Raw genomic sequence first — 16,015 nt, 5'->3', positions numbered from 1 at the left:
GGGGGGGGGGGGGGGGGGGATTTAAGATATGAAATAAATGCTTAAGACTACACTGTACTTAAAATATTGAATTCTACTTTTTTTCAAATTTAAATTCATTAAATAATGTAAAATACGCTTTAATTAATGCAAGGTGTGAATTATTATATAATACTAGTTTGGGAACCCAGCTTTGCCCAATCAAAAGCGACCCACTTAACTTGAAATTTGTTAATCCAAGCTAAGAACATTCCCAATCAAAATTTGAAGCAAATCGGCCCAAGGGTTGATAAATTATGATCTGCTTTGTTTCTACAAATAAAATTTTGTGTTTTACTAACATACAATATAAAAAATATATATTTTTTAAATTCCTTATTTTTTCAGGGTCTTTTCCCCCCAGGACAGGGAGCAACCATAGGAGTTGATTTTATGATAAAAACTGTAGAAATTGACGGAGAAAAAATTAAATTACAGATTTGGGACACGGCAGGACAAGAGAGGTGACATTAATATTTGTTTTACAAAAATATTTTTTTTCTGGAATACTATCAAAAATTACTGTGAAACGTGAGTGTGAAATTTTTTCCTCCAAAATCATCGAATTATTCACTCACAATATTTAGGTTTTTTCCAATTAATTATATCTCTTAGAACCTTAAAAATTTTTAGGGAAAATGACATTTTGGTGAAGAACGTCTATTGTCGATTGGGTAAATTTTCTAGGTTCTTTCAAACCTAAAAAAAACTTTCGTCGTAATTTGGCCCATTTGGGAGAAACTTCTTTTGCAGAAAAATTCTCCTGGTTCAACAAACATCAAACTTTCACAGCAGTCTTTTATGTTTGCAGCAATCCCAATATTCCCCTCAAACCTTCTAATAACTTCTGAAACCTATATTCATTCAGATTCCGAAGTATAACCCAGAGTTACTACAGATCTGCGCATGCGCTAATCCTCGTCTACGATGTATCCAACCAACCAACCTTTGATTGTTGTCCAGATTGGTTGAGGGAGATAGAAGAATATGCCTCACCTAAGGTTAAAGGATTTTTCATTTGTTCATTTATTCCAATTAAAAGATTTTAATTTATTCATTCATAACGATGAGTTGTTTTTCATTCATAAAGATTACAAGATTTTTATTTATTCATTCATAACGATTAAAAGATTTTTCATTCATTATTAACGAAAAAAGATTTTTCATAATTTCATTCCATAAAAATAAACAGATTTTTTACACATTCAAATATAACGCTCAATTTCTCATTCATTTCTAACGATTAAACGATTTGTCATTTATTAATTCATTAATAACGATTAAAAGACTTTTCATTTATTCATTCATGATAATTCAAAGATGTTTCATGCACTCGTAACGATTGGCTAAATCTTAATGTTAATCAAATCTTTTGTTAGAGTAAAAGAATTGTAATTAAAATAAAACTAGATTATGCCAATACAATGTTAGAAATATTTTAAACTAGCTAAAGACCCCGGCGTTGCCCGTAGAAAATTTTGTTTGAATTTTTATTAGCCTTTAACACGGCTACCCATGAGTGTCCACAAAAAATTTCAGCCCAATCTGTCCAGCCGTTTGGCCGGCTATACGCAACATATAATATACGAATGTCTTGTTTTATTATGTAGATGATACCTCAGATTCTTAAAAAAAGGCTTAAATATTGAAACGAAACAAAACAGTAGTATCATTTTTTATTCCGGAAAAGGTGCCCAGAAGATTTTTTAGAGACATTTCAGTTACAACAATCCTTACTGAACTTCTACAGCAAAAGACGACAGGGGTGTAAACAGTTCTATCCAGGGGGCGGGGGGGTCAACCATAGATTTTAATGATCCATGGGGGTCTACCACCCAAGAGCCCCCTCCCATCATGAGTACGCCTTTGAAAAACGAAAGTCATTCCAAAGTTTTCTAGTTCTCACTGTTTGATGTTGAAGGTGCTGCGTGTGCTGGTGGGGAACAAGATAGACCGCGAGGACCACGAGATCCCTGCCGAGGTAGGGGAGGAGTTCGCAGCCCGGCATAATATGTACTTTCTACAGACATCAGCAAAGAACTGTGATAATGTGGACAAACTGTTTACAGAGATAGCACACGAGCTTCTTCAACAGGTTCTTTATTATTATTAATTATTATTCTGGGGTTCATACTTTTAAGGGGGAAAATCATTTCATCCATTTCATCCATTTCATCCATTTCATCATTTCATCATTTCATCCATTTCATCCATTTCATCCATTTCATCCATTTCATCCATTTCATCCGTTTCATCCGTTTCATCCATTTCATCATTTCATCATTTCATCATTTCATCCATTTCATCATTTCATCCATTTCATCCATTTCGTCCATTTCGTCCATTTCATCCATTTTATCACTATCAATTTATCAATTTATCATTCCATCACTTCATCACGTCAGCACTTCATCACTTCATCACTTCATCACTTCATCACTTCATCACTTCATAACTTCATCACTTCATCACTTCATCACTTCATCACTTCATCACTTCATCACGTCATCACTTCATCACTTCATCACTTCATCATTTCATTACTTCATCATTTCATCACTTCATCATTTCATCATCTCATCATCTCATCATCTCATCATCTCATCATCTCATCATCTCATCATCTCATCATTAGCCATTGCTAATTGCTGATTGTTATTAAAATCATTTTATCATCTATTATTATCATCTATTATTATCATCTATTATTATCATCTATTATTATCATCTATTATTATCATCTATTATTTTCATCTATTATTATCATCTATCATCTATTATTATCATCTATCATTATCATTATCATCTATTATTATCATCTATTATTATCATCTATTATTAGGCGAAGACTAGGGATCTACCAAGTGAAAGCCACAGTGTTCAAAGTTTATCCGACCCTCTCCCTTCGTCGCAATCAATAAATCAAAACTGTTGTTCTAAACTCCTCTGAGCCGAAAACTTAAGACAGGGTATCGTTATGAAAACCAGTTTTGGAAGCCGGGTTTCACGAGAGGGGTTAGGCAGTTTTGTGGATATTTACATTTTTGTTATAATATATATTTTTTATTTGGTTTCTTCATATTCTCCATTTTTTCGAATCTCTTAAATCAAAATCCACACAAATGTTAAGACCCCAAAAATGAAACTCGGTAGTTTCGTTCAACGATACTCTTTTAAATTTCGGGCTCTGAAGTACCTACTCCAGACAAAAGTTAGGACCGGGACTGGGATTTTGCACACATTAGACTGTGACGTATTTTAACTGGTTTTTATCAAAACAATAAGAAAAATACCTTAACCAGTTTCAGAACAGTCACGGCAAAATGTACACAAATCCTAATCTCCCCTACCATTAGCATATATTTCTTGCTCTAACCTACCCTTAGTGTAATCAATCCTAACCATTAACCAGGCCTATTATGTTATTTATGTTTAATGTATTTTTTTTATGTTGGGACGCATATATGTGGATTTTTTTTAAAATTAAACACTTGCCTAAGTCAATACTGAAAAACATTCCAAATTTGTTTTTATTTACATTAAGACCTCGATCATTTATAGTTAATAATAGATATATTAGCTCCCTTCTTCAGCTAGTCACAGACTATTATTTAATAGTGCACAGTTTTGTTCCGACATTTAATTGTTGAATGTAGATTAGCATAACTTGTTATATGTTAATTTCTATTATTTCATTTCCAAAACCTTTACTTTTAATTAAAGGGACTGTAAGCGTAATTTCAAGTTAACCTCCAAACAAAGATGCAATGCCCGATTAACAACGGTGCCCTAAAAAGCTTTGTCTGATTAAGTGTGAATTAGATATCCATATGTGCTTTTTTACTTTTTAATTTTGTTAGGTTGTTTCTCTGTCAAAGTGACTTGCGCATTTCTTGCATGTGAGAGACAATGGAAAAGTTTATAGAATTTAACACAGACAAATAACGTTAAATTACACGTTGTAACTCGGACATTGTCATCTTTGCATTGAAATTAGCGTACAGTCCCTTTAATGGAGAAAAATCATAGTATAAAGTTGCAATAGTCCTAAACTTTAAACACTGACCAATAAGGAATCAGTTAATCTTTAAATTTCTTTTTGTGCAAATTGAACTTCATTACTTATATGGTTAGTTATTGGACATTTTTGTGATGAAGCTTAAAAGTTAATAATTTTAAATAATTTTCCACGGGCTGTTAAGTAGATTTTGATGCAATTAAATTTTCTGTTTGTACATTTCTTGATATTAAATGTTTCATTAAATTTATGTATTGTAACCTTTTAATTGGTCACAACGGCCAACGCCACTGTAGATAGATAATATTATTTTTTAGATTTAGTTGTTTAAATACTCATTAAAATATGTAAATTGACAAATTCTTGTGAAATTTGTGAGATTCGCGACGAAAACAATTTCTCTCTCTTTTCGTAAAATTTTGTGATGAAACCAAAGACATATGAATAAATATTAAAACTTTAAATATTTTTTTTTCATGTTTTTTTCATTGAACAGGGAAAACAAGTGAAGGGAAGGGGGGTACGGGCGCGCCCCCCCCCCTCAAAAAATCAGTTGCTGGTCAAAATATGTACATTACAGTGTTGCTCACAAACGTTGAGATTTGAACGACGACCTAAAACTCGTAAATCATGCCGATCTTAAGAAACTTCTAAAGGTGAAAATTCCTTGAAAATTAGTTAAATAAATAGTATTAAGTAAAAAACGCTTTTTTCGGAAGAGTATAAGAAACTATTTTTTTTCTTAAATCAAACGTCCAAAAATGTTTTGAAATTATTGAAAAATCGATCTCTTCCTTGATTCAATTTTTTTCCTTAATATTTTGCCCCTGCATCATTTTTTTCTTGTGCAAAAAAGTATTTGACATTTTGGATATATAGTTTCACCCTTACAATAATAAAAAGAGAAAAATAGCTGCCTGGCAATAAATAATTAATTGTTAAATTTTCCACGTGTTAAAAAGAAACTAATCGATCTATTTAAAGACCTGCGCGCCGGTCAAATCTCAATTTAGCTTGAAAACCGTTGTCAGAGCAAAACCTGTCAAAAACGGATAATTTTTGTAATTGGGGTTTCTTGACTGAGGCCACGCGTGGAGTCGTGTAGCAGAGACAGGGCAGAAAATAGACATCTTTTTTCACGTTTACTGAATAACAAGTTTAAATGGTACCATTGTGAGTATGTAACTGTTCAAATGGAGGGTTAGTTGAAGTTACGTCGACTGTTCCTTTAAAATTTCTATTTTGAAAATATAAGCCTGGGAATCCTCTATATTTACCCAGCCTCTATAGCTGAATATATTGGTAATAGTAGTTTACACACGGCCTCCATCAGATTCAGAACAGCTGATATCCTCAAACGTAAACAAACAATGTACGTTTTACGTAAATTATTTTTGTAAACAAACAATGTACGTTTTCTTTGAATCATCAATACAGACGTAAGCAAACACGTTTATTTGAATCATGGATAAAGACGTAAATTCAAGCAATGTTTATTTGAATCATGGATAAAGACGTAAACAAGCAATGTTTACGTGAATCATGGATAAAGACGTAAACAACAATGTTTACGTGAATCATTCATACAGACGTAAACAAGCAATGTTTACGTGAATCATTGATACAGACTTAAAAAAACAATGTACGTTTTACTTAAATCATAGATACTGACTTAAACACACAATTTACGTTTTACATGAATCATTTATACAGACGTGAACAATGTACGTTTTATGTGTATTATTGATACAAACGTAAACAAACAATACTAATGATAATGATAATAATGATAATGCTAATGATGATAATAATGATAATGATAATGATAATGATAATAACGATGATAATGATAATGATAATGATAATGATAATGATAATGATAATGATAACGATAATGATAATGATAATGATAATGATAATGATAATGATAATGCTAATTAATGATTATAATAATGATAATGATAATGATAATGTAAATGATAATGATAATGATGATGATAATGATAATGATAATGATAATGATAATGATAATGATAATTGATAATGATAATGATAATGAAAATGCTAATGATAATGATAATGATATCATTGATAATGATAATAATGATAATGATAATATTGATAATGATAATAATGAATGATAATAATAATATTGATAATAATGATAATGACAATGATTATAATAATAATAATAATAAAAATAATAATATTGATAAATAAATAAATGTATTGTATATTGTACTAGCTGTAGTACCTAGATTGTCCATCACAATGCTGAAAATGATTTCTTGAGTTGAAACTGTTAATCTGGGGGGAAAAGAGAGACCGCCAATGTTATGTAACATTTTTTGTTTAAGTTTTATCTTTCTAAATTTTACAAATCAGCCGACCACAGGTAACATACATAGTACATACGTATATACATAGTACATATTTTCTGACACTGCTTCGTATCTTTATATATAAAGATGTTATCTCTGTTTGTCTGTTTTTTTGTACGATCATAACTCAGGAACCCCTGGACCGATTTGCCTCAAATTTTGATTTGAGAACTTGAGAGAACCACGGGAATATTCTAAGATTCTAAGTTGAGTGGGTCGACTTCAATAGCAAAATTTTAGTTTCCCGGTATAATCGTTCAAGTGCGGGTAACTTTTAGTAACCAGGGTTCCTAAGCTAGTAATTTATAAAGATGTAATCTCTGTGTCTATTTGTATGTCCTATCATAACTCATGAACCCCCGGACTGATTTGCCTCAAATTTTGATTATTGGGGAACTCGGGAGAACCACGGGAATGTTCTTAGCTTGATTTACTAGGTTGAGTGAGTCCACTTTTATTAGGAAAAATAGATAAAATCGTAATTTACGACCAAGCGCGGGTAAACGGCGGGAGTATACTATGAGTACCCTGAGAAACGCTGGGTTCTCAAGCTAGTACAAAACAAAATGACTCACATTAAAGCATCTATTTTTCTAAACTGTAAACATTGGTGTATTGCATCTTGGGTTTTCTAAGTGTAAAAGATGAATTATAGATAGATAGATACAATTGGGCACTCCCATGTTCTCCATTCATACTAGTTTTATCTATGCCACCTATTCTCAGTCTATCCAAGCCCTTACTTACGATAGAATAGGAAACTTTGTACTTGCACTGCATGCTTTACAACCTAGTACTAAAGATTATTAATTGTTTAATGAATAGTTATCATATGTGAACATGAAGCTGTTCAGTCATGATTTAATTACGTTAGGGAGCAGGACGGTACATCTTAAGTTATCAAAATTACAAAGATTGCAAACTCATTTAAAAAGTTAAATCAATTTTCAAGACTGGGTCTACTTTTTTATATGTTACTGGCTGAAGGGCCTCGCTGAAATTTTTTTTTCTTTTTTAGCCTATGACACCCACCCATGAGTGTCCCCAAAAAAATCAGCCCATTCGGTCCAGCCGTTTGGCCGGCTATAGGCAACATATATATATACAAATGTCTTGTCTTATTATATAGATAGATTGTTACTAAAAATAGTGATTTCAAGTGAATTGATATAGATGCAAAATGTACATTGTTAAATTAATTATCATAAAATCTGAATTTATAAACCTCATTTTGGTTTTTAAATCGCTTAAAGGGACTGTAAAGGAAAAACGAAAGGGTTGTAGACTGAAAGCTAGTCACTTTAGCTCTTGATTGCGACCCATGAATAATATATCTGATGTTCCTGTCTCGAGAAATTGATAAAAAAAAAAACTGTGTCAAATTTATACAAAACTTCCTATCAATACAATTTTGTATGGAAATAGAAGGTTTGAACAGATCATATTCAGCAAATACGCAACCAATCTGAAAACAAAGATATCCCAGAGAAAACTAATTGTAACTTAGGTTTTCTCCAATTATTATTTTATAATTTTTATTTTTGATAGATACAGACAGAGACATGTGACCTTGTATGTGAAAATATGAAAAGATATCCCAGAGAAAACTAATTGTAACTTAGGTTTTCTCCAATTATTATCTCATAATTTTTATTTTTGATAGATACAGACAGAGACATGTGACCTTGTATGTGAAAATATGAAAATGTTCGCTCGCTTTTCGCAATTTTTTTCGTGAAATTTCGCATTTTTTCGTAAAAATGGAAAAAGAGAAAAAATGCAACAATTAATTGCGCAAAAGAACTTGTGGAATTTTCCGCTGAGAGCTAAACATTTGAAGTCTTATTATATCATAGATTTCTTTTCCTTTACTTTAATAAATGTTTGATATAGAGAATTTGAATTCTCTAGCTATCTTTCTGACTTTCTGTCCGTCCATTTACGTTCATCCAAATCCAGCTAGCCATGAGCCAGCCAATTACAAGAGAGAATCTTTTAAATGAACCATATTTTTTCGCGAAATTTTTGTGTTATTTTTCGCATAATTTCGTTTTTTTCCTTATAACTTCCGATTTTTTCCCCGAAACTTTTGCATTATTTTTTTCGGAAAATTTCCCATTTCTTCGCGAAACAGATAGAAGCGAAAAAAACGAAAATTTTCTTTTTCACCGTAAACCCCTAGTACAAAGCCACACCATTATTTCAGAGACAATCTTCAAGTCTTCCTTAACTGTCATGTTTCGTGGGAAACCCTGTTCTTGTTTTCAAAGTTTTGTAAGACTGCGCTTTGTGTATAGGGAATTAATATATATATATGAACCCTTTCCATTGTGCACAATTAACTCGAATACTTTGTTTTGCATCATAACAATATCTTCCATTTTCCCTTTAAAACATACTTTAAAAGAACTTGGGCCTGATCGGTTCAGCCGTTTTGACGTTTTTTGGATAAAAACAAGCAAAAAAGCAAAGTATATAAATAAAGATTTTAATTTCTTTTTTCTTTTATGGTTTTCATTATTTCAACAATATCATTAGTTACGTTTATTTATAGTTATTTATGGTTAACATTCATTTGTTGTAATTACAGTGACCATTATATTGTTTTAATTAACGAGTCCTTGTCATAAGTTATAACATATTCATTTGCTTAGTGATCAATTACAATAAGATTTATACTCAAAATGACAAAATTATGGCAACTGAAGTCCTGGCAAATGAAGCTAAGCTACTAGTATTAGGTGACTAAATCCCAAATTCTATTTTGAGTGAATACAAAAATATTAGTTTTTATTCCACAATTAGAAAAAAATCTAACAATTTTATCTTTTTATAAAAGACCAAAGTGTATTTGTTTCGAAATTTAACAAAATTTTTAGGACATTTTTCTAACAGTGTGGTGTTTTCGGCTGCTTCAATGCTTCAAATTCAATCAGTGGCTTCATCTAAAAATAATAATAAATTCTTTCATCTTTGCAGTCTGAAGATTCCTGATTGGAATTTAGAGTAGTTTAAATTCAAAAGAAGTTATAGAAAGAATTTCTGACAATAAATGATAGAAAAACTAAAATTAATTTTTAAACCAAGAAAACGAAAACTTATTTCACACGATTGATCAGATAAAGGTTTCAAGGGTACCTTTGTCAATCGGCCATTGTAAACTTTGCTGAAAAGGTGCTAGAATTACATTAATTTCATTGATTTTATTGAAAATTCAAATTTAAAAAAGCATTATGTACTTTAGTTTTTGACCTCTCAACTTAACTAATTCAATTTCAATCAGCTGTCTAGTTCGCTGAAACTTGCTTAAACTATTTAAATTTACTAAAATAGATTAAACATTACCAGAAATCTTTTTAAGCAAAAATAACCTTAAATTTTATTACAAGAATCTACTGTAAAATCAATTAAATATTAGGCTTTTAGGGTGTTTTGGGACCCATGTTTTATTACATTTTAACTTTTAATTGTTGATTTTTAAATTGCCATTTTTTATTGTTATTTCCGAAAATAATATTACGGATTTTTTTGTTTGAATTGCTACATTTTACAAAAAAGCAAAATATATTGATTTATTGATATTAAACCTGTAAAATCTGCTATGGAATCTGGGATATGTGGAGTATCTAATATATTCATATATTGATATTTAACCTGTAAAATCTGCTATGGAATCTGGGATATGTAGAGTATCTAATATATTCATATATTGATATTAAACCTGTAAAATCTGCTATGGAATCTGGGATATGTGGAGTATCTAATATATTCATATATTGATATTAAACCTGTAAAATCTGCTATGGAATCTGGGATATGTAGAGTATCTAATAAATTCATATATTGATATTTAACCTGTAAAATCTGCTATGGAATCTGGGATATGTGGAGTATCTTATTGGTGTTGAACTGTGATATCTAAAATATAAATGAAGATATATATATCTAATGCATTTTTGATTGCACACACAACCTCTAAGGGTATCGTGGTGAATCAGACATGCCACTCTATAATAATAACATAGAAAATTACACCTACAGCCCTTTAAAATTCATTTTACAGTATTTTCCAAATCATTTTTTTGTATATCAATGTTAGGATAAAAGATTAAATAGAATATATAATCTAAATTCAAACGAGAAATTTAAAATTCATTTATAATATTTTCCAAATTTTTTTTTTCTGTATATTAATGTTAGGATAAAAGGTTGAATAGAATATAATTTAAATTTAAACGAGAAATTTTAAATTAATTTAATAGTTTTCCTTCTAATTATCTTTACTTCACTTTAAATCTAAAAGTTCCTAAAAGTTTCAAATGAACAACTGATAATTCTCCTAAAACTGTAATTTTTTAATCCTTACATCTTTGCCTTTCTAATCCTTGCCTAGTAAATGTCATAGAACTTTTTTTTTCAAAAGTATTAAACAGTTTGAAATATTACAGGTTGAAAAAGTAGACTATGACCCCCATGNACCCATTCTGGAATGCTAATCGAGGAGTGTTGCTATAACAAAAAGACAGGAGAGGGGGGGGGGCCGGACCTATAAATGGTTGCAAATATAAAGTTAAAAAATAAGGGTTCAAGGCGAGAGCGTATACTTTCTTAGGTTAATATTATCTTTTTAAAATTTAAACAAATACATTTAAGATACAAAATTTTTGATAATTAAAAGCATGATCACATTCGGATCTTACTTTCAAATTTATATTATTTGATCTGCCAGAATTCTTAGTTTAAAATAAGGTCTACGACACGACGTTGCAAAGATATATGAATTAAAAAATCAAAACTTGTTGCAAAGAATCAATCCCTTTGGGATTAAACAAACAGAGTTCCATGGGCCGCACGGTATAGGTTCCAGAATTTTAGGTTTAGAGGACTAGTCTCATTAATCTGATCTTTTAGGTTTAGAGGACTAGTCTCATTAATCTGATCTTTTAGGTTTAGAGGACTAGTCTCATTAATCTGATCTTTTGAATTTTGCGAAGGAGTTAAGTCTTTGCCACAAACTATGATGTTCTAATCCTTATATCTTTGCAACCCATTGTGGTAGACCTTAGATATTTCAAACTGTAAAATTTCTTTGCCCAAATACTTAAGTTTGAAATATCTAAGGTTTAAATCATGAGTAGAAAAGAAAAAGGGATTCGAAAATTTGAGTTTGTGACAAAGACTCAATTCTTTTGAATATTTGTGGGTGGCTTGTTGTGAATATCTATAGGATGAATTAGGATGAATGAATGAATAGATGAAAATAAGGATGGAAGGAAGGATGGATCAAAGGATGAATGAATGGATGAATAACTGAATGCATGAATGAATACCTGAAGAATGTGAGGCTTCTTGGTGGATCCGAATATCTAAATTATTATATAGAATTAATTAATATTAATTAATATTAATTAATTCTATATACAAACTGAGATTAATGAGATGTCACATTCATTTATACTAAGAGAGACCTATGTTCATGTTCATATACATATTCTTTTTCCTTTGTGTGATCATGTTGAATGTTCATGCTCGTGTTCATGTTCATGTTCATGTTCATGTTCATGTTCATGTTTATGTTCATGTTCATGTTCATGTTCATGTTAATTATAATGTTTAGGATTCTTTTAATAATTCGTGTAATCTTTTTAATATTATTTTGATGCTAAAGCTTATGTTTAAGTTCAACAGCAAACATAATCTCAAGGTTAAGATTATCTTAATACTGTATTACGCACATAATGTTGTTTTGAAGTTCAAGTTGAAATTCCTTGTTGATTGATACAGTTATTTTTAGAAATGATACTATCTGACAAATTTACACTTACAGTGTGAAATTTTTTTCACGGAATTTTGTTTTTAACTTTTACAGGGAATGGGGCCGCGGAAAGGGGGAGTACAGAGGGGCCCCCCCAGTAATCCATCCTTCTGAGAAAAAGCGGTGACTATCTTTTTATCTTGACCATTAACCCATTCTGGAATGCTAATCGAGGAGTGTTGCTATAACAAAAAGACAGGAGAGTTTTATTTTTGATAGATACACCCTGAGACATGTGACCGTGAATGTGAAAATGTGAAAATGTTCGCTCGCTTTTCGCAATTATTTTCGTGAAATTTTAAATAGTAATAGGGTCAGTATAGGTGATGATACCCAGGCAGCCCTTTAACCTACGTCCATGTTTTGAAACCTATAATATATTGCTTCGCGTTGATGGGAAAACAGGGTTTTCTTAGAAAGCCTGTCAAATTATTTCAAAACAAGTTGATCAATGTTTTCAGTTTTGGAAGAAATTCCCCCCCCAGCATTTTCACCATTCACTACATTTTTAAAGTAATAAATACTAAATTATTGGTGTCCCAAACATATTAGTTCTTCTTCCGCTTTAAAAAGTATTTAATATTTTTATAGCTGCAGATAAAAGAAATTACATAAAAAGAATTTTTTTTAAAATTTTGAAGAATAACTTTGTCAATCAGGTTTATAACAATCTTGNCAAATGTATAATAATAGGACTGCAAAAATCTACCAACTATTTCCAGAAAATGCGCAAACCCCAAAAATTCTTGAATATTCTTCTAGAATGAAAACTAGCCTCAACGAAAACTCATGAAACAAAGTAGATGAGGAAAACCTTTGCTTTTTCAATTCAGAACCAATTATTCATAAATAGATTTTAATGCTTCTTTTCTGTAATTTTATAGCATGATGTCCGAACAGGTAAAATTGTTCCTGAACATATCTAGAAGTTACATCACCTATTATGAAGGTTAGCCTAAAAATAGCTTTGCACGCTAAAAATATTTGCAAACAATTCCTGCAGATGCATTTTGCAGAAAATGTCACGCAATAAAATAAATAAAAATAAATGCAATTTTCACTTAATGGGACAAAACGGGAACGTTGAGTTAGGAGGGGGGTTTTTTTACAAAACAATTTTTGAAGATAATAGTATGTTTTTGCAAAAAAAAAGGTTTAACTTTTCAAGATTTTAACTTTTAACAATCCAAATCTTCTTTAAGTATTGGAAAATTAAACTTAACTTTGAAGAATAGAAACAGAAAATGTTCTGGATGGTATTTGTCAGTTTTCTTAAATCTGAATTTTTTAATATAATAATTGAAAACCTCAATTATAAAGGTTCTTTAGATGAACTGTGTTGTAATTCCAAGAAACCTTATATTGAGGGGCATATACCCAATTCAAATAGGTATGCTACGTAGTTTTCTTAGGTTGAATTTTTTTCTTATTTTGACAAGTTTCTAAACATTTAAATCTTATTATTTTAATTGAAGTAATCTAAGAGATTATCCTAATAGTGTAACTTAAAGCATGAATTTTCTATAAAAATTCACGTATTTTGTATCCCCTCTCCCCCCCTTGATTTCAATCATATCTATTTTTATTTTTTGTCGAATTTCTTAAAATCAACTTAGAGTCTTGTTCATCTTTTACTAATTGGAGTGGTGTTCACTTCATTATGTTTAAAAAAGAGACAGAGAAAAACTCATAAAGAAATAATGAAATGAAACCTGGATAAAGCTGGTCTTCTAATGAAATAAATAAATGATATAAATCACTGTTACCTAAGTGAGCGTAGAACAGGCACAATTCATTTATAAATAAGAATGTCAAGAATAATAAAAAAGATTGTAAAAATTAATCTTTCATGACATTAATTTATTAATTAATTAATTTATTAATTTATTTATTTATTATTCACAAAGAAGCCCTTTATTTCTTAATCGAATAAATATAAAGAAAAATATCAAAACGACAAAAATTCTTATTTTTTCTTTATGTTTTCTGTTGCATATATCCGTAAGTCACTTTAGCGAAGACACAACTAAGAATAATAAAAAAACTGCATCTTTACCAATTATTTTAATTAGGATTTTCTAAAAAGTTTTGCAAAAAGATTTCACTAGAAGTTTGAAATATCTCTCTTATTTCTAGTAAAGTGTCAACATCTATTAGAGGGGTCTAACCTTATTTTCAGAATTTCAATTATAACTTGCAATTCCAGGAAAAAATGCTCTTTTTAAAATTTTCTAGGCTTTTCGTGCGCTTCGCGCCCATCTCCTTTTTCAACTCTTAATTCTGGCTTTATCTGTGAGCATCTTCTGTTTGTACAGTATAAAACAAAACAAAAAAAGGATTTCATAATATTTTTTCGTGCATTTTTAAAATTTTACAAAAATAAAAAACTTTTAAACACAAATTTTTAAAATTTTGATTATAAATAATTACTATTTTTTGGTTTGATCTCGCAAATTTTTATGTTTTAAAATTAGAAACAAGGATTGGAAAATTCGAGTATGAGAAGAGTTATTGATATAAAAGAAAGTTTTCAAAAACAAATACATCTGAACAAGAGGTGTTTTGTCAAAAACTTTAAATAGAATTGTTGCATAATGTTTTTGTTTGTGTCGGGCGCTAGAAGCTTGACGGTGATAAGTTACGTAATAGATTAACAAAGCACTAAAAGCGTCTTATCTATATGTATAAAGTAGTAATCTCTGTTTGTTTGTTCTATAACTCTTGAACCTCTTGATCGATTTGCCTCAAAATTTTGATTGGGGAACTCGGGAGAACCACAGGAATGTTCTTAGTATTGTTGTGAGGTTCTAAGTTGTGGGTCGACTTTATAAGGAAAATTTAGTTTCCTGGTGAAATCATGATTTAAGACCAAGTGCGGGTAAACGGCTTGAGTAACTATGAGTAACCTGGCAATTCAGCAGTTATAAATAAGCTTTTCTTCTTCTAAATCCGATTAATTTCATTTAGCTATTTTTAGTTTTTTGTTCTTGTTTCGTTTTTCATCAATTCTCAATATTTAGTATGACTACTCTCTTATAACGTTTATCCATAATGACTTTTTGCTGTACAGTGTACAGCAAAAAGTCTTAATTAATCCTTTTATATCTGTTATGATTAAGCAAATTCAGAGAAGAGTACATGTGATTTCTTTTATTTCTTACCTACTATAATGCTCCAACATATCATTACTGTACATGTGTACATAAATGTGTAAATGTGACTCCTTTCATTTCTTACCTACATATCTTGGCAGTACAGTGTACATAGATGAGTACATGTGAGTGTGACACCTTTTATTTCTTACCTACTATAATGCTTCGGCATATCTTGGCAGTACAGTGTACATAGATGAGTACATGTGAATGTGACTCCTTTTATTTCTTACCTACTATAATGCTTTGGCATATCTTGGCTATACATAGAGGAGTACATATGACTCCTTGTGTTTCCTGAATTACTCCAAATGAGGGTGCTTCGTGGCATAGTAGAAGATCTGTAATCAGAGCTCCTAAATTAAAACAAATCCAAATTGAAGAGTATTTCGTTTTAATCATTTGATATGATTCATTTCAAATTTTATCAATATAGATTAAATATATTTAAATATTATTGATATAGATTAAATATATTTAAATATTATTAATATAAATTAAATAAATTTTAATATTATTAGTAAAGATTAAATATTAAATATATTTAAATATTTTATGTTCATGTTCATGTTCATGTTCATGTTCATGTTCATGTTCATGTTCATGTTCATGTTCATGTTCATGTTCATGT

At 30.2% G+C, this 16,015-nt stretch overlaps 2 protein-coding genes across 5 annotated transcripts in view; one reads left to right on the top strand and one right to left on the bottom strand.

Annotated features, from left to right (window-relative positions):
• The window catches only part of LOC111699986 (ras-related protein Rab-30), a gene marked incomplete in the record, with an annotated part of 5,393 nt that extends 893 nt beyond the window's left edge, over positions 1-4,500 (top strand). The window contains 7 exon segments of one of the 4 annotated variants that reach the window (XR_002764875.1): positions 367-482; positions 887-1,019; positions 1,940-2,113; positions 2,861-2,986; positions 3,201-3,229; positions 3,375-3,468; positions 3,879-4,500. Coding sequence is in view for 2 of the 4 variants with exons in the window: in XM_023470794.1 (XP_023326562.1) it covers positions 367-482; positions 887-1,019; positions 1,940-2,113; positions 2,861-2,968 (531 nt within the window). 4 annotated transcript variants of the gene reach the window in all.
• Positions 4,501-8,948: 4,448 nt separating this feature from the next.
• LOC111699990 (uncharacterized) lies at positions 8,949-15,740 on the bottom strand (the record flags this gene model as incomplete). The annotated part of the gene is given in 4 exon segments (XM_023470795.1): positions 8,949-9,362; positions 10,273-10,335; positions 11,748-11,783; positions 15,618-15,740. Coding segments are annotated over 4 exon segments (226 nt in total), but the record flags the coding sequence as incomplete, so codon positions are not given.
• Between the last annotated feature and the right edge of the window lie 275 nt (positions 15,741-16,015).

This window comes from Eurytemora carolleeae, unplaced genomic scaffold (genome assembly GCF_000591075.1).
Source record: "Eurytemora carolleeae unplaced genomic scaffold, Eaff_2.0 scaffold375, whole genome shotgun sequence".
In the NCBI taxonomy this organism is placed as follows: domain Eukaryota; kingdom Metazoa; phylum Arthropoda; class Copepoda; order Calanoida; family Temoridae; genus Eurytemora; species Eurytemora carolleeae.
Note: the sequence above shows the minus strand (reverse complement) of the source record. Positions and strands in the feature narration are given on the sequence as shown.